This window comes from Mercenaria mercenaria, chromosome 7, assembly GCF_021730395.1.
Source record: "Mercenaria mercenaria strain notata chromosome 7, MADL_Memer_1, whole genome shotgun sequence".
Taxonomy (NCBI): domain Eukaryota; kingdom Metazoa; phylum Mollusca; class Bivalvia; order Venerida; family Veneridae; genus Mercenaria; species Mercenaria mercenaria.
The window spans coordinates 1,866,995-1,886,565 of NC_069367.1; the positions used below are offsets into that span (position 1 = coordinate 1,866,995).

General features: G+C 33.3%; 1 protein-coding gene across 1 annotated transcript; it reads right to left on the reverse strand.

The window, feature by feature from the left end:
* Positions 1-13,855: 13,855 nt before the first annotated feature.
* On the reverse strand, positions 13,856-17,368 carry LOC128558759 (uncharacterized). The gene is made up of 3 exons (XM_053548961.1): positions 17,220-17,368; positions 16,279-16,452; positions 13,856-15,202 (listed from the first exon to the last, which is right to left on the reverse strand). The coding sequence occupies exons 1-3, from the start codon at positions 17,279-17,281 to the stop codon at positions 14,980-14,982; spliced, it is 459 nt and encodes a 152-aa protein (XP_053404936.1). The 5' UTR covers positions 17,282-17,368; the 3' UTR covers positions 13,856-14,979.
* Between the last annotated feature and the right edge of the window lie 2,203 nt (positions 17,369-19,571).

The window sequence follows — 19,571 nt, forward strand, 5'->3', positions numbered from 1 at the left end:
ATGCTACACCCGGCCCTGTTTATTTATATACGGAAGTAATTTACTTTTCTTCATTTCTTCCTACAAAACGTTAAAACAAGTATTACTCGACTCTTCAAATAATCTAAAGGCTGTCTGAACAAATTTTTTATCGGGTTTTTGAAGCGTCATTGCCTAAAATGTGTATGCTTGTTTACAGGTTTCCTGTTTTGATCTGATATAAAATGCATGTCTTAATTATATGGAAATCGTCGTCATTTCACCAAAATAAAGTTTTACTATAGGTTTCAGTTTTACGGGTCGTCAATTTTACGCTTCTGTCGTAATGATCAGTTGCCCACACTCAACATCCTGGTCCTGAATGCATGACGACTCAATCATTCACTTGAGCCTTTCCGGTCCGCAACACGATTTGCAAAGCTGACTGTTACGCGGATTATTAAAAATACCCCGCGAAAAACTTTAATACCGTTATTTCTGGTCCTTATTTGCTAAACTTTGAAAGTAAGACGGTTAAGCGGCCAGACGTCATAATGACGCTGTCATATCACACGAATGAAATCTGTACAACTCGTGACAACCGCTGGTTCAATGTTTCCCGCTATCCTATAAATTTTATACACTTTCCTACGAACAAATCAAGTCTGCTCAATTGATATGTCAGTAGAAGTGTGTATCAGTGTTTTAATGTTTCCCGTTATCTTATGCATTTTGTACACTTTCCTACGATTAAATTAAAACTGTTCAATTGATATTTCAGTAGAATGGGTGAAATGATACACCGATCCGTATCAAGGAGCTCTTGTGTTCAAAACATGACTAAACGCTATTGCCTCCTTACGTTTAAAGCTCGAGTCGTAAGCACTAATCTATTGGTGACAATTAAAATATCTGTACCTCTAATAACTTGTTGTTTTCTTCAGGGCATTACCCTTAATGATTATGCAGCTTAGCATTTGTTTCTATTCAAAACACGAAATGTTATCTCATATCTCAATTCAACATTAATTTTCAAGCGTAATACAACACAAAATTTCGGCCAAACACTATTTTTTTATAGCGACAATGTATATTAATCATAGGATGAGGTATTTCTGTGTAAGGAAGGCCGATGTACAAAATAAGTATCCGGCCGGTCCATTCGTGAAGAATATGAGGCAAAACAAGGTTTAATATTTGTATCTTTTCATGGGCGGATCGAGCATTTAACATCAAGAGGGCGAACTTTCAGTTTATTTTTATGCGACATTTAAGGGCATGTTAAAAATGGCTGTTTTACTATGTCCACCTCATATTGAATATTACGTTTACATTGTTCCTATACTCTGGAACGACAGTTGTTAAACTGTCTGCCTATGCAAACACACAAATACAACAAAACAATGTTCATGGTCTTTAATGATCAAGTGTATTAAGTTTTGCTTTTGCTATTTTTTTCCTAATTACATGTCCAACAACATGTCCCAAGAGCGTTCTTTGTTTCGATATTTACACCATTGAAAGTTTTATTCGATTGAAAGGGTTTTACGCATTTAGTTAGCGCTCACAAACAGACCTAATCAAACCAAGTTTGCTGTAATTTTGTACTCGGTTTTAATTTATGTTTTATGATGTATGTGATAAGATAAACATCACTCTGCAACTTGTATGCACGTTTCAATAATCTTTTCGGCTTGCAATGATCGTACTTAGATATGGACGCACGACCTTCGTTTTAATAAGCAGGGCGATCAATCTAAAAAACAACATCTAACTTCGAGTCATATGTCACGTAAATCTACTATTACCTTGTATCTTTCTCATTTTACCTTTTAACGATTTTTGCGGATTGAAAAAACAATCTTAAATCTACACTAGAGAAAGTACAGTAAAATTTCCAGTTTTATCTAAAATGTACCCGGGGATTTCCAATCATCTGACCGATTGTCCTACTTTCTTATCAATTTGGCAACATTTCTACCATGTGCAAAATTTGACACTGACGTTTGTCGAACAGATATCTATATGGACTTTGTTACCTTAATCAGATAATTTATATAACTATTTACCATCGTTGAAATGCTAAGTCATTTCATAATACTAAACAAACAAATTGATGATATTGAAAAGAACGCATGTTAGTATTATATTCTCTTGTCATTTTAAACATTTAAAGATCTTTAAAAGAATCCAGGGGACCTACGATATTCTCTTGATCGATTCAGTAAAGAGTGACAGTTCGTGAGAATTCTAGTTTTAGACTAGCAGTCTCGGTGTACAGCAGAGCTTCATCACAGTTATACTTATCTTACTATAGGCTACCGCACATATTTGATAATAATAATACATCATTCAAATGATCTATGCAGATGATTAAATTTACATTAAGTACAAAATGAAATATCTGTAACAAAGTCGATTTCTCCAACCTTTTGATCTAGTAACCACGCTGGTAACTCCTACAGCTGGGCGACACAATTTATGAATTAGTAATCATGCTTTCGATTTCTAAACTCGATTCCTATATTTATCTATCTCAAAAGCCATAGTATCCAAACCCTCGATTTCTAGCTCATTTTCACTTCATAGCGCATCACAACCTCTATCTCATCTCCATGATGCAGTATTCTATAATCATTATACTAGATCTAATGATATAATCTCATAAAATCTGTAACGAATTTTGTTTATGAAAAAAAATGTCCTTCCCTCATATGATCATAAGAGGTGACTTATAGAGAGTGAATGATTTGTTTTGCTGTAACTCATGCAGGTATAGAATTTTGTTTTCAGCCCGAGTGATATAATAATGCACCTCTGAACGACAAACAATGATTTTATTCAAGAGCAAATCACTAAATGATATATATTATTTCGATTCTAACACGTTACCAGCGACTTTAAAGTACATACTTGACGGCATTCATTGAATATTTGTCCATTTTCAATCGGATTCTTTTCCAGCGCGCCACTATGCCTTTTGACGCCATGACGTAATGATTGTGACGTCAGAAAAGTGAATTGTTGTATAATATTGCACTGTTTTCAGCCTTCTTTGTTTATTAGGAAAATGAATCAGATTGTGTTAGAATTAAGCATCAATGCAATCTAAAATTACAAAATCGAAGCAGAAGCATAAACAAGGGCGTGAAATTACAATCCATTTTCGCCAGTGGTAACTGAAATATCAGTTTTCATTTAAGGACACCGAAGAGAGGTAGAGCGCAATTCGCCGTCTAATTAACTAAAAAAATAATATACACATTTTAAGAAAGATGAATGTTTTATTTCATTCTTGATATGTTTAGAAGAAAATTGAAAACAATGATAGAAGACGTAAAAGAAATATTTTCTCTGAAACCAATTTAACTGCAAAAGCTACCTGATATTAAACTACATGTAGGATCATATTTTTTTTAAATACTTTTTTCTACCAAGTGTACACACTGAATTTAAAGAAGAGTTTCTTTACCAATGTGAGTGTTGCAATGTTATTATGCATCACTTCCAAATGTAAATGTAAATTTTCACTGCAGCAATGTGTTTAACAGTTTTACTAGTTTTTAAATAAATAGTAAGTAGTAAATAGTAAGGGTAATTTTGTTTCCAAGTTTATTTCAAAGTCACTACGAGTTTCCAAGCCGGACAGAAGCTAGTTATTGTATGTGTCTGAAGATAAGAAAATGTTCCAATTTCAGAAAATTTCTTTATAAATTTGTTCTGTTCTCACGTCTTGCTATGGAAGTACTTATAAATGCAACATATCAATGTACCTGGGCAAATTTTATTATTCCCATCCATATAATCAATCAAACCAAAACCAAGATAGAAAACATCAAAACCAAATGAATTGGCCGGTATAATGCCTTGGACATTTTTTCTTTTGTATCTACTATAAAAGGAACAGATATACATGCACTAGATGTTTTAACATTATTTACACCAACAGCCGTTTTACAGACATGTCTAGGTGTACATACTGAAGTTTACAATTTCTCCAAAAAAATGAAATACAAAAAATAGCTAGACACATTTCTACACATTTTAATTTTCTGTTTATTTTTTCTTCCATTTCTTGTGAAAAGTACTGTTCCATGTACATTCTATCATCCAACCGGTTCACCGCCAATGGTTTCAAATGACATTCGGAATAACTGTAGTTTTTGTAGCATCTTTGCATATCCTTGAAAGATTTTTTTCATGCTCATAAGAAGTTTCAGACATTTCTCATCCTCTTATTTTTCTTCAACACAAACTCTGAATACGGAAGATCTTCTTATCGCAAGTTTTAGGAAATAACATGTGCTTTCTTAAATGCTTAAGCGTGCCATCACAGCCAAACAGCAATCTCCTAATTTGTCTTCGTTTTGAACATCGCAGTCAAAATAATGAAATATCACTGCTATCTTGATCATATAAGCAGAATACCCAACAGATAGATTTCCACTGCGCATTGACTCGCCCTGATTGCGCCCATTGATAAGGTACTTAAGCAGTTTGTATACCTTCGTGTAATTGGTACTGTTTAGTTTCTCAACATGACCATTTCGGCCTGGGAGGTTTCAATACTCCCGCTTTCATAGCCTTGGGTATTGTTTAATCACCCCTTGGATATGGTGCCTGCTTTTTAATTTTGTCTTTTGACAGTTCCTGTGATACGCAGGCTCCATAACCTCAGATCCTCTTCCTAAATTCCAGTTTGTTTATTTCTGCCCATTGTTTTCTCGTTTAGGGCAAACCCTTTACTTTATCTGGGGACCAAACGCCGCTCTTCATGGAATTATACGCCTCAACACGTGTATCATTGAAGGTTCCATGTTTACCTCCGTTTGAATACATCTGCGGATGCCTCTAAATTGTTTTTTGTCCTTTTAGCATGTGTAAATGTTCTGCTCAACCGGGGGCTAGAGGGCGTGGACGATAGCATGCATTTCCACTACCGTCCATGAACAGGCTCAATCAAACCGAGCCTGCAACATATTTATTTTTGTCGTGTTGAGCGACCTTTGAAGTTTTCACATTTCCCTTTTTTAAATGGCGGTTTGACAACTATCTATCATGAACTGCTTTTCAAAAATTAGTGAATGATACCTTTAATTCGGAAAGAAATAGTCCCTGGGTAAAGTTGATTCCCGACAGTTTAATAGTTTCCAGTAGAGACGACGGCATTTGTGAGACTTGCATTACTGCAAGATAAGCTGCCGATATTCTTCTTCAAGTTTGAATCAACAAATCTTAAAGCTGGAGTAAGATCAACATCAATTTCCCTTTATTATATGTCTGCATATAACTAAATGTCAGTTTATTGCAGGTCCGTGATGTTGAACTTTGAAGTCATATTCAATTTTCTTGTCTGGGAATTTGGCATCAGTGTAAATCCATTTCCTGTCTCCTACTGTAAGGTTGAAAATTGAGACGCACTCATTCTTTAAAATTCGTTCTAAGTCTCTTAAAACTTGCCCTAATATCAAGTGAGATTTTCCAATGAATTCAAATGTACATATCACAAATAGGAAATCAAATTCGTCCGGAAATCCTTCTTATAAACTCACTACTTCTGTCAAACTTTCTACTGTTGTAGTTTTCACTAACATAAATTTGTACTTTGTTAACAAGTCTGTTAGAAATGTGATCACTTCCATAAATTATAAAGTCATTAACAAGTTTTTCGATCCCGTCTCTAATAAAACTAACGTCTTCTTTGAGTATATCAAACAGACAGTTATTTTCATAATCATCTCTTAAATACTTTTCTAAATTGTCTAATTTGTCATTATCACTATTGTATAATTTTTTACACCCAAAGTCATTTTTACGAAAAAGCGTCACAACTCTTTAAAAACATCGTACATTTCTATGAACAAAAGCTTAGAGTATAGTCTATATAGTACTATAAATAATACATTCTGCGTTCTTCTGCTCAAGTTAAACACTTTGATTGAAACAAATGACTCCGATAAGATATGCTCTTGAATAACAATAAAAAGATTTCAAATGTTTTATAATAAAGTATACAGCAAGTGAAACTACTTTGTTATGTACTATTTCAAATAAATGTCATGCTCGTAATTTATAAATACATAACAACACATTCTTTGAATGTTGGCGCGTTAGAATCAAAGCATTGTAAACACTGGAGGACCGATTGTCATTAAATGTATTGACTCTGTCAGCATTATCCCTTTTCTGATGGGACTGTTGAACAAGTAAATGTCTTATTCGTTTTTTTTCCTGTTTTTTTTTTTCGTTTTTTCTGCAACAGGGTAATCATCTTCTTACCATATTTCTCTGTTCATTGTGAATTAAATGACTAAATATGAACAATGCAGACTATTATGATCAGACTTCACAAATGTGCATGTACAAACATATACACACATTTACAAAACATTCATACATTTTGTAATGTAAACTCCGTCATCCAACGATAAAAACACTGTCTTGTATATAAAGCGTGTTTAGTATAGTGGTCAGCTTGCGTTAATACTACATTTACCGTCTGCATTCAATTAAAGCGCGCAGTGAAGCGTGGTAATTTCAGTTGTTCTATGTGCTGCAATTCGGGAACTATATACTTTCGGAGGAGTGTGAAATATAATTATGGTGGTTATCAAGAAATCGATTAGAAAAGCCGAAACTCGTATTATTGTGGTTCCACTGGACGAAATTGTCTTCGACAATCCGTCCAAAAATGGGTGTTACTTGTTAAGGTAGTTTTATACCGTTGTATCATTCGACAAGCGTTAAAAAGTGAAGTCAGTTACATAATTTATTGTCAGGGGTTTCTGCAATTAACATGTTTTATTCATAAAATTTGAAAAAGTATAAGAAGAAAATTTTTAACTTATTTTCAGAATTACCTTAAAAACCATTTTTTTTTAATTTTAATCTTTCTATTTTGAGAGGGAGGGATCTTGTTTATTTTTCGGAATTTATTGTAAAATCACTTTTTGATTTAAGAATATTGTCTATTTGTTCAGAATAACTGTAAAATCTTTTATGTTAGTTTGCACTAAATTCCGTAGTTTCAGCAAGAATAGCTATCAACAGGGGATAAGAGTTCGTAGATTTCTCTTTTTATCGTAAAATGAATTTGAGTTTTATTTATCTATATTCATTTTTGTCGACTGTCTCGATCAGAAAAAATAGTCTCTTATGAATATTGATCATTTTACAGTAAAATTTACATTAACCCTTATCTTGATAATTTTTTATAATGGACTTGTCCGTCTTTCAATTAAGAAGGAGTCAGGATTTGTGAACAAACTTTTTTTTTAAAGAAAGCACTTTGCTTTGGCTCTAGATCTAACATATTGAACTAAACAACTGATAACAAATAGTTTGAAAACTTTATCTGAACAATATTTCTATGTTTAATCCAAATAGTTTTAATTGAATCCCCGTGCACGTCTTACAAGTCGGGCTCTGTTCTTTTCACTGTATTCTGTATTGAACAATCGTAGAACGTGCCTACTTCATCACCTACCTCTTTCAATCAATTCACAGCCAATTAATATACAAACAGGGAAAATTGGGGTTACAATACGACAGAAATTATCTTTATATCTACACTACTTATTTGAAAAGCTAAACATTTTTTTTAAATTGAATATATGTATTTTGACAGAATATCTGACTGCCGTACTAAAGAAGTTACGTTCAAATCAAAATGATTTGGGCCCAAGACAATTAAATTTAATGTGATGGATCAGTCAGGATTTGTGAACAAACCTTTTTTTTTAAAGAAAGCACTTTGCTTTGGCTCTAGATCTAACATATTGAACTAAACAACTGATAACAAATAGTTTGAAAACTTTATCTGAACAATATTTCTATGTTTAATCCAAATATTTTTAATTGAATCCCCGTGCACGTCTTACAAGTCGGGCTCTGTTCTTTTCACTGTATTCTGTATTGAACAATCGTAGAACGTGCCTACTTCATCACCTACCGGCACATCGAAGGCCAATTGAGGCATTAGCACAGACACTCCAGATTTAAAACAAATGATGAACAACATCATAAATTCCTGACTTTTTGAGTTTGAGGCTACATGTATTACGAACGCATGAATTCCGATCAATATCACTTTGACGCATTAAAACAGCGATATAACCTGTTTCGCCGTTATCATTCCGGACCGCGTAATCAAAACGAACGACAAATCAATTTGGTATGGCCTTAGGTGAAAAATGTGCATTTTTGACAATTTCAGGGGCAATAATTTTAAACATAAGATAAGGAACAGCAACCAGCAAATAAATAAGAGGTATGCAAGTTAATATCACGATAAAGACTCATGTAAGTTTTCATCCATTTATATTATTTACTTTTCGAGCTAGGTGCGTCACAAGGTGACAATGTGCAGTTTTGACTATTTCAGGGGTCATAACTCTAAAAATTGGAGGCGGAGGCAGATAAAAAGTAGGAGGTGTGCAAGTCCATATCATGATAAAGATTCATGCAAGGTTTAATCAATTTATATCAAATACTTTTGAGTTAGGCGCGTCACAAGGTAAAAATGTGCACTTTTGACTATTCCAGGGGCCATAACACTGAAAATAGGGGGCGGACCTAGATGAAAAATATGATGTGTGCAAGATCATATCATGATTAAGACTCGTGCAAGGTTTCCTGAATCTATATCATTTACTTTTTTTACTATTTCAGGGCCCATAACTCTAAAATAGGAGGCGTATCATATCATAATAAAAACTCATGCAAAGTTTAATCAATTTATATCAAATACTTTTTGAGTTAGGCGCGTCACAAGGTGAAAATGTGCATTTTTGACTATTTCAGGGGCCATTACTCTAGAAATATGGGGCAAACCCAGATGAAAAATAGGAGGTGCGCAAGTTCATATCATGAGTGAGACTAATGCAAGGTTTCATGAATCAATATCAAATACCGGTACTTTCCTAGCTAGGCGTGTCAAAATGTGAAAATCTGCATTTTTGACTATTTCAGGGGCAATAACTCTAAAAAAAATAGTGGGCAGAGCCAGACGAAAAATAGGAGGTGCGCAAGTTCATATCATGATAAAGACTCATGCAAGGTTTCATAAATTTATATTAAATACTTTCTGAACTAGGCGAGTCACGAACTTCGAACGGACGCACAGACGGACGGACAAGACCAAATCTATATGCCCCCAGCACACATGGGGGCACAACAAACATATTTTTACATCCTGTGCTATGTTAATGTCATGATTACTAGTAGAGATAAAGACTGCAGACTTATTTGATATGCTGATGAGAGCACAATTTTGTTTAGTCATAAAAATCCAGATTATATTTCTGTCAAACTTGGTCAAGTACTGGACCTAGTTTTTTTCACCTAATGTGAACATGTAAGAACTCTTTCGAGCTTTTGTGCAGACAAACATGCTGACCAACTTGCAAATCAAATGAAAAAATGCAGCCACTATTGCATACATATTTTTTTCTTTGATTTTAACGGATGACCTAGTTTTTGAACCGAGACAATGTAGATTTAAACTTGACACAGATTACATCATGAAAATCATTCTGAAGAAATTTCACGAATATCCAGCCAAAGATGCAGCCACTATAGCAAATATACAAGTTTTCTTTGACTTGACCTAGAGACCTAGTTTCTGATCTCAGATAATCCATATCCAAAGTTGACCTAAAATTTATCAAAATAAACATTCTGACAGTAACTAATTCTCATGAGTTTTATACTTGAAACTTAAGTTTCGTCTCTAGTTAAGAGTAATTACAAGATTTTCCTTTAATCTAGCGTAGTGACCTAGTTAATGACCCCACATAACCCAGGTTTGAAGGGTTGAACTTGGCATAAAGATCATCAAGATTAACATTCTGACTTTCATCAGAAGGTCATGTATGTGGCCTCTAAATTACAAGCTTTTCCTTTGATTTGACTAGTTGGCATAGCTTTTAACCCTAAAAATCCAGATTCGAATTTGACCTAGATGTCATCCAGACAAATATTCGGACCAATTCTAACGAGTTTCAAACTTAAGCTGTGGATTCTAAAGTGTTAAAAAGTTTTTCCTTTGATCTAGCTAGTGACCTAGTTTTTAAACCAACATAACCCAGTTTCAAACTTGTCCTAGAAATCATCAAGACAAACATTCTGACTAAGTTTTATAAACAATTGTAGTTTCTAGAGTGTTCACAAGCAGAGACCCAGTTTGGAACTTGTCCAAATGATCATGAAATAAATCATTCTGACCAAGATCGTAAAAATTGAATTAAAACTGTGGCCTCTATAGTGTTCAATATATTTTCATTTGATTTGACTGGATGACATAGTTTTTAAACCAACAATCAAGATTCAATCTTGACCTGGAGGTCACATACTATTAGGCAAACATTCTGACAAAGTTCCTAAATATTGAGAGTAACAACTGTGGCCACTAGAGTGTTCTATTGACTTAGTTTTTGATCCCACATGACCCAGTTTCAAATCTGACCTACAAATCATTAAGACAAACATTCTGACCAAGTTTCATTAAGATTAAGTCACAACTGTGTCTAAAGTAAAAGGTTAGGGATAGGAATTTTGCAAAGTCAAAGGCCCATAACTCTGGTCCTACTTGTGTCATTGTGTTCAAAATTGAACTCCCTAACGTCCTATCTTTGCCCATATTCTATCCTATCTAAGGTATTCTATGTAAATATGATTACGGTTGGTGAAGAAATGAAGGTGATAGTGTGTAAACAAGATAAAATATGGAATTAAATTATCAATCAAGGGCATATAACTCTTGACCATCTCGATTTGCTGATAATTTAACTAATCCATAACCTTGAAGTCGTACACATTACACACAAATATTATTAGGATTTGGTGAGGAAATATTCAATGAAGATGCTAGTGTATAAACAAAGTGAAATATCGCATTTTTTAATCAAAGGCACATAACCTTGACATGCTGATGTGATCTAATTCACAATCAAACTCATAAGAGGTGTTGTGGTCAAAACATTTTGACCAAGTTTGATTAAGATTGCTTCAAAATTGTGGCTGCTAAAGTTGAAACAAACTAAATATGAACAGACGACAGACACTCATCGATCCTTATAGCTCACCAGAAGCCCTTGGCTCAGGTAAGCTAAAATTATATGTTTCATTTTTTTGCAATATAACCAATACCAGCATGATTTCAATAAAATCCTAAGTACTGGATCATTGATGGCAATGTTAGATATACTTGGACTGGAATCGTCAATGAAGGATGCAATTGTTAAATCATTCATTTTCTTCCTCTTCTTGATTTTCTCACTGGTTAGAAGTGAATAAATGTTACAGTACAATTAATGTAATACCTTTGTTTTGCTAGAAATGCAAGCACAAACTAAACTGGTATTAAAACAGGATAAAATACGTTTGTATTTGCATTTTATATCAAATAATTGAGTAATTAGTTATACAAATGTACCAATACACACTGCATATGTAAATCTGGTAACAAAAATACACCTTTCATAATGTCTAAACGTTTGGCATTTTGTGGACTCAATCTGACCTCAGAAAAGTACATAAATAGCGTGATCAAATGATTTTTCTCAGAAATTATACATGAAATGTACGAGAGCAAATGTACTTTGAATTTAACTGCAAAAATATGTATATTAATAAATATTCAAAATAAAATGCTAGAGACCACATGTTCAGGAGGCATTATGCACACCTTATTGCACATACTGTGTTTTTGTGAGTGATTTGTGAAAGCTGTTTTTGGTTGCAGTGTATTTAAATGTGTTAAATTAACATTGATACCACATCAGTTTTTGAAGTTGATGCTTTAGAAATAAAGACATCGGACTTATAACATAATAGTTTTTTTTTCAATTTTCTGTGCATTGATCTCTTCTACCTATAGCTAGAGATTTCTGAAGTTAAAGGGAAGCAACTCCTGCATGCAGTTTGACTTTTCAAAAAGAGACTGACACAGTTAAAATAAGAAAAGTTATATTTGGAAAGTTACCATTTCATTAAAACCTATATTGATTTCCTCCACCCTTTTTACACAAACAGCTTTTCGACTAAATTTTCACTTGAAAATGCACATGATTCCCTATGATAAAGACTTAGTATTTTTCATTTCCCAAGTGTACGTTTTAGTCATTGTTTTATTAATGACAGGTCTGACTAAACAGAAAAGTTTTGACATTTTCCCCCTGCAAAATAACATCTTTAAACAGCACGTCTAAATAATAACATTTTCTTTGCAGCTGGTCAAGTTTCTTAAATAACAAAACAACATTAATAAACTACTGGACTGCACATTCATAGAACTGCCTTATGAACTCTTCAGTAAGGAGGCTAGAAATATACAATGAATAAATTGTTATACTCCACACCAAAATAAATAATATATTGTCAAAACAGTATTCCAATGCAGTGTATCACAATGAAACCTGTTTCAAATCAATAAGTATATAAAAACTACATTACGCAAACAAATCGATATATCACTCCAGAAAACTGTGTTAAAATTCACTCAACATCACAAATACTAAATTACATGTATTTTGTAAGCTATAAACAGTATAAACTCATAGGAACAGACTTTTGCTTTGAGATAACCCGGACTTGACTTAAAAATGTTAATTGGAGGTAGCGTTTTCACTGAAAATATTTCCACGCTTATATATGTACATGCAACCACCGCAAAAAAGTTTATTCTAACACGACAAGCAAATAACCTACATTAATGTAGAGAAAAATGTATCTCGAGTTATTCTGCAATAAACCACTCACGAAATGATGTCATCCGATTCAGGTGCGTAGCACGTCTGTAAAAAGTAGTTACCATATTTTTCTAACACTGTTGATACTAGTATGTCGTGTTAGAATCGAAATGATAAATTCCCAAGTGTCATTTATCCTAGAATAACCGGAATTTTTCCTTCTAATGCGAAATAATATATCACTCAGGCTTACGGCCTTCGTGATATATACTCAAAACTCGGGTTATTCTATGATAAACCACGTTTGGGAACTTATTATTTCTAAAATATACATTTTTTTTTTTGAAAAACGTTGGATATGTCTTATATTCGTAACATAAACTCAAATCTGTATTTAGCTAACATATACATTAGTTTCGACATAACGAGTTATAACTACAAAGGAATTTGACCAGACGAGACATCAAATTTACCTGGTCACGAAAGTATCAGTATGTTCAATTTGCTTAAATCAGCATGAAAAAAAGCATTACGAAGTACTTAAAAGTCGACTAAAACAATTCTTTGAGACATCTTATAACTTGGAAAGCATTGAACCTGACTGTTTACTGTATCTGTCTGAATCTGCCACCCTAAACTTTATAATTAAACATCGAAAAACCTTAATGCGCTTTCACATTTTTCTGAATTCTCCTTGAGAGTAAAAATGTCATAGAAAATTGTATGTTCTTTGTTTTACAAAAAATCCTAGAAATAAGTTTAATAATATATGTTCTATATTGTAAAATCATTAATGTTCATGAGGAATAATTTCTGTGGATTTCTACTTTTAATGGTCCAAGAAAATATTGTTCCAACAAAATTGATAAATTCTCCATTTGCTTGAATTCTACTAAACAAAAATTTCCTTCAAGATATATTAAGAATCAGAATAAATGACATGTTTATACTATTATGCACAATCTGAACATGGTTATTTTCTTGAGCATTTCTTTCAAGATATATGAAATTCATACGATTCGGAAATGTTGCATTACTTGAGCCAATACTGCAGATCTGGTTCCTATACAATAGAGATCAAATCCAATTATGCTGTACTGTCACTGGTCAAATTCAAGACTGAGTTCAAACCAGCCAATCAGGTGCTTAAGTTTATCAGACTGACCTCAAACTCATTTTTATTACCTTAACAATGGAATGTGAAGATAGTCATGATTAATTTAATGTCTATACTATAATGAACAATGTAAACATGGTTATTTTCTTGAGCATTTCTTTCCTTTGTGACTATGTAGCTTTCTTGGCTAAAACCTATTTTCCCCATTTACCAAATCAATGTTTATTTAAACATTAGCTGTCAGATGACAGCTACTATCAAAATGAATGAACAAAATGACATGAACAAACGAAAGCTAAAGAGACAAAGTTTTAGCTTAAATAGGAGTCACAAACAATAGTTTACATAGAAAAAATAATCAAAAATGACGATGAAAAGGACTATTAAAACAGTAAAGTAGAATTATGGAACATGTGCACTAAATGTCAGATCACCAAAAGTCAATAATTGTGTAAAATTTCAATTCATTCAAACCGAGTGTTAAAGGATATACCATTTAACAAAAAAGAAAAGAAAAGAAACTATTAATACAATATGTCTGCCTATTCTTATTAATACAATATGTCTACCTATTCATAGGATAGGCATAAAAAAAGTCAAAACGAGGTTCTCTGTTAAATATAGATCTATATAACACATAACATAAACTGTCACAAACATAACATAGCTCAAACTTACAGTTTGATCCACTTAATCTCTAACAGTGTTTTTTTCTTAAGAGAGTATTCATTTTATTGTACAAAATAAGTACACGTACATCAAGTACCATTGTTTCCATTTTTAATGGAAATGTTGCTATAATGCTATAAACTGTGGTATACATAAAAGTTATTTTCTATAGATATATTACTAAAGTATATATTAGAAAGTGCTTATCAAATTCGTATTTGTAAAAGTAATCAAATCTATTCAAGATATTTTGGAAGTTTTAAGAAGTTCTAATACATATTTAGATATGAAATCTTTCAAAGGATGTATAATAGAAATATAATTGTCCTTTCTTTAAATAGAAACAAAGTACGGAAAAAGTAAATCAAACAGTCAACTTACACCATAGCAATTTCTATAATAAATACTATAATAATTTTCCATATCAAATACTATAATAAAGGCACTGTACTTGAAATATTTTGAGCAAATATCACCTTAGCAATAGAGAAGTAGTAGACAATGTTGTTAATTCTGTACTAATTAAAGAAGTCATTGTTGAGTTAATCAGCGTATGTTCTGTTGAGTTTTCACGACTCCAGTGATATTTTTGGCTATGCCAGTAATTCCCTGGGTGATGACCTTGCCCTGTGAGGATCCAGTCTGTTCTATAACAATGTCTCGTATAGTGTTGTAAATATCATACCCCACAGCAAAACCAAAATATACAGGTATGATATACACCAAGTAGTACACAAATGGTGGCATTGGAAGTGGAATCTTTAAATTTCTGAAACAAACCAAATTATACAGGTATTAGAGACTTACACTAAGCCCTCTTTACTCAAGGGAAACTATCTGTTTACAGAATAAAATTGATAAGTAAACACCTAATCCTGTCAATGTGATACGAATGCAATGGTAAAGTAAACTATCTATGTTACCTGCTACACAGGATAACACTGTCATTCATCTAACAGTACTGAAATTGTTTCCTTTGATTTTCTCATATTGCTAGATATATTTGCCATTCTTTAATGCATATATATTGGTAGCATCAACAGCATTCTTAACATATTTTACATTTTACCTTGTGAAATTCTGTGAGTTTCAACTTCTATTTAAAAGTTGTTTGTCTGTTGACAACTTTAACCATAACAAATGTCGCACTTTCCTTAGGGCATTAACTGCATTTGATATTTACATTTTTTCTCTACAAACTGCTAACCACTGCAGTAATTATGCATGATTTATTCATGCCTAGAAGTAAAAAGTGCATGGTTTGCATGAGATACTATGTACATAGTCATCAAACCTACAATGAAATTTTAAGAATTGTCTCCATTTTTTTCAAGCCTTTTTACAGGATCACAATCATTTTTTCCAGATAAAATAACTCTTTTTTCAGAAAATTATATTTTAAATATCTGTTCAGACAGTGTACTTTGATGCAGTTAGCTACAAATATATCTAAATAAAAAGGGCTTACTTGAAGTTTGAATTTTAGTTCCAGTGATACAGGTATATAATACACCAAATAGTACAAAAAGGTGGCACTGAAAGCGGAAGCTTTAGATGTGTAGAAAAATGTAAAAAAATTCATTGCAACTTAGTTTGGTTCTTTATCTATTTCATAATTTTATTGCCAAGGTAGAACCAAATAAAGTTTGTTTGTCTTGGGGTTAACACCATTTTTAACAGTATTTCAGTCATGTATCAGCAGGCAGTTAACAAGTGTTCCTGGACTCTGTACCAGTACAAACCTGCTCTCTGCAAGTAACTGTAAACCTCTCCACATGAATCAGAGGTGGACGACTAATGATTTCAGACAAAAAAAAATAGATATTCTCAAGTTATATCTCTTACCTATTTTCCTTATTCCTTGACTTCATAAACACCAAGAAGATGAAGAGTGCAACCTCAAGGTTAATTGTCAAAGAGGCAAATTTTTCTAGCATATCTAGGAAGCCCTGTGGATCCATCATTGCAATAAAGAACACGATACCAAACACCAGGAATGATAACATTGTATTGCACATACTGAAATTCAAAAGCAAAAGAATATACAATTTCCCAGCCAAAGCCTGACTGGATCAACTCTATTAGAATTTCTTTATATTTGATTTGTTTTGAAATGTTAATAAACCAGAAACTATCACATGATATACATGTGATATGACAATATGAAGGCTTTAACCAGCAGCAAAAATGTACACATGGTTTTAACTCAGCAACTTTAAGCACTCAGCTATTAGAACTATTTTTTGTGAGGCATTACCACCATTGTGAGGTACAAATGGCTCAAGTCAGTTACATTAACCATTCAGCTACTGGGTTTATCTTTTGTGAGACATACTCACCATTGTGAGGTGCAAACCCTTTCAAGTCAGCAATAATTACCACCCATTTACTGGCCCTTTTTTCTGTGAGGTACACTCACCACTGAGAGGTACAAACGCTTTCAAGTCAGCAATATTAACCAACCAGCTACTGGCCCTATTTTCTGTGAGGCATACTCACCACTGTGAGGTACAAACGCTTTCAAGTCAGCAACATTAACCAACCAGCTAATGACCCTATTTTCTGTGAGGTATACTCACCATTGTGAGGTACAAGCACTTTCAAGTAAGCTATTTTAACCAATTAGCTCAGACACTATTTTCTGTGAATTACCCTTACTCTTTGTGAGGTACAAATGCTTTTTAAGTCTGCAATTTAAACCAATCAGCTACCTTAGGAACAAATGATTTAAGTCAGCAACATCAATGACATGGCTACTGGCACTATTTTCTGTGAGGTATACTCACCATTGTGAGGTACAACATGAACATTTTGTTGGAGATTTCAGTTTATCCCTGTATGTTGCCATAGAATCTTTGGTCCAGAAAGAATTAACCCATCCATTTACTGAAATAAAGACAAGAGGGCCAAGATGGCCCTAAGTCGCTCACCTGAGAAACACACCATAACAGTGTAAACATGTTTGACCTTTTTGATTTCATGGAAAAAAATATTCTGACCAATTATCATTATAATTGGAGCAAAAAATCTTCAGTATAAATAAGTATTTTCTTTGAATTGACCTAGTGACCTAGTTTTTGACCCCAGACTACTCATATTCGAACTTGACCTAGCCTTCATCAAGGCAACTATTCTGACAAAATTTTTATGAAATCCAGTGTAAAATGCAGTCCATATTGCATACAAAAGGTTTTTCCTTGATTTCACTTAGTGACCTAGTTTTTAAACCCAGATGACCCATATTCGAACTTGACCTAGATTTCATCAAGGTTATCATTCTGACAAAATTTTATAAAGATCAGTTGAAAATTAAGCCTCTATCGCATACACAAGGTTTTTCTTTAATTTGACCTAGTGACCTAGTTTTTGATCTCAGATGACCCATATTCGAAGTCGATCTAGATTTCATCAAGGCAATCATTCTGACCAAATTTCAGGAAGATCAATTGAAAAATATTGCCTCTATCGCATACACAAAGTTTTTCTTAGATTTGACATATTGACCTATTTTTTGAACCGAAATGACCCATATTCAAATTTGACCTACATTTCATCAATGCAATCATTCTGACTAAATGTCATGAAGATCAATTGAAAAATACAGCCTCTATGGCATACACAAGGTTTTTCTTTGATTTGACCTAGTGACCTAGTTTTTGACCCGAGATGACCCATTTTTTTAACTCGGCCTAGATTTCATCAAGGTTGTCAATCTGATCAAAATTCATGAAGATTAATTGAAAAATACAGCCTCTATGGCATACACAAGGTTTTTATTTGATTTGACCTAGTGACCTAGTTTTTTACCCGAGATAACCCATTTTCGATCTTGGCCTAGATTTCATCAAGATAATCATTCTGACCAATATTCATGAAGATTAATTAAAAAAAAAACAGCCTCTATCGCAGACACAAGGTTTTTCTTTGATTTGAACTAGTGACCTAATTTTGAACCCAGATGACCCATTTTCGAACTCGGCCTAGATTTCATCAAGGTTATCATTCTGACCAACATTCATGAAGATTAATTGAAAAATACAGCCTCTATGGTATACACAAGGGTTTTCTTTGATTTGACCTAGTGACCTAATTTTTGACCCGAGATGACCCATTTTTGAAATCGGCCTAGATTTTATCAGGGTTATCAATCTGACCAATATTCATGAAGATTAATTGAAAAATACAGCCTCTATGGCATACACAAGGTTTTTATTTGATTTGACCTAGTGACCTAGTTTTTGACTCGAGATGACCCATTTTCAATCTTGGCCTAGATTTCATCAAGATAATCATTCTGACCAATATTCATGAAGATTAATTGCAAAATACAGCCTCTATCGCATACACAAGGTTTTTCTTTGATTTGAACTAGTGACCTAGTTTTTGAACTGAGATGACTCAATTTCGATCTTGGTCTAGATTTTATCAAGATAATCATTCTGACCAATACTCATGAAGATTAATTGAAAAATACTGCCTCTATGGGATACACAAGGTTTTTCTTTGATTTGAACTAGTGACCTAGTTTTTGATCCGCGATGACCCATTTTCGAACTTGGCCTAGATTTCATCAAGGTTATCATTCTGACCAAATTTCATGAAGGTCAGTTGGAAAATACAGCCTCTATTGCATACACAAGCTAAATGTTGACAGACAAAATACAACAGACGACGGACATTGAGCGATCAGAAAAACTCACCTGAGCATTGCTATATAACTCATGTAACAAGTCACCCTCAGGACGGGGCCTCTTCACCCCAGGGGCATAATTTGAACAGTTTTGGCAGAGGACCACAAGGCAATGCAACATACCAAATATCAAATTTTAAAGCCTAGGCCTTGCATGGTCAGACAAGAAGATTTTTAAAGATTTTTTCCCTAAATACCTAAATAAGTACATGTACATGAAAAACCTGAGACAACCCTGGGGCAGGGTCTCTTTTCAACTCAGAGTTATAATTTGAACAATTTTGGTAGAGGACCACAAGGCAATGTTACATACCAAATATCAAAGGCCTAGGTCTTGTCGTTTTACACAAGAAGATTTTTAAAGTTTTTTTTCCTATATAAGTACATGTAAAACTTTTGACTTGTTTATAAAAACAAGAGCTGTCTGATGACAGCGCGCTCGACTATT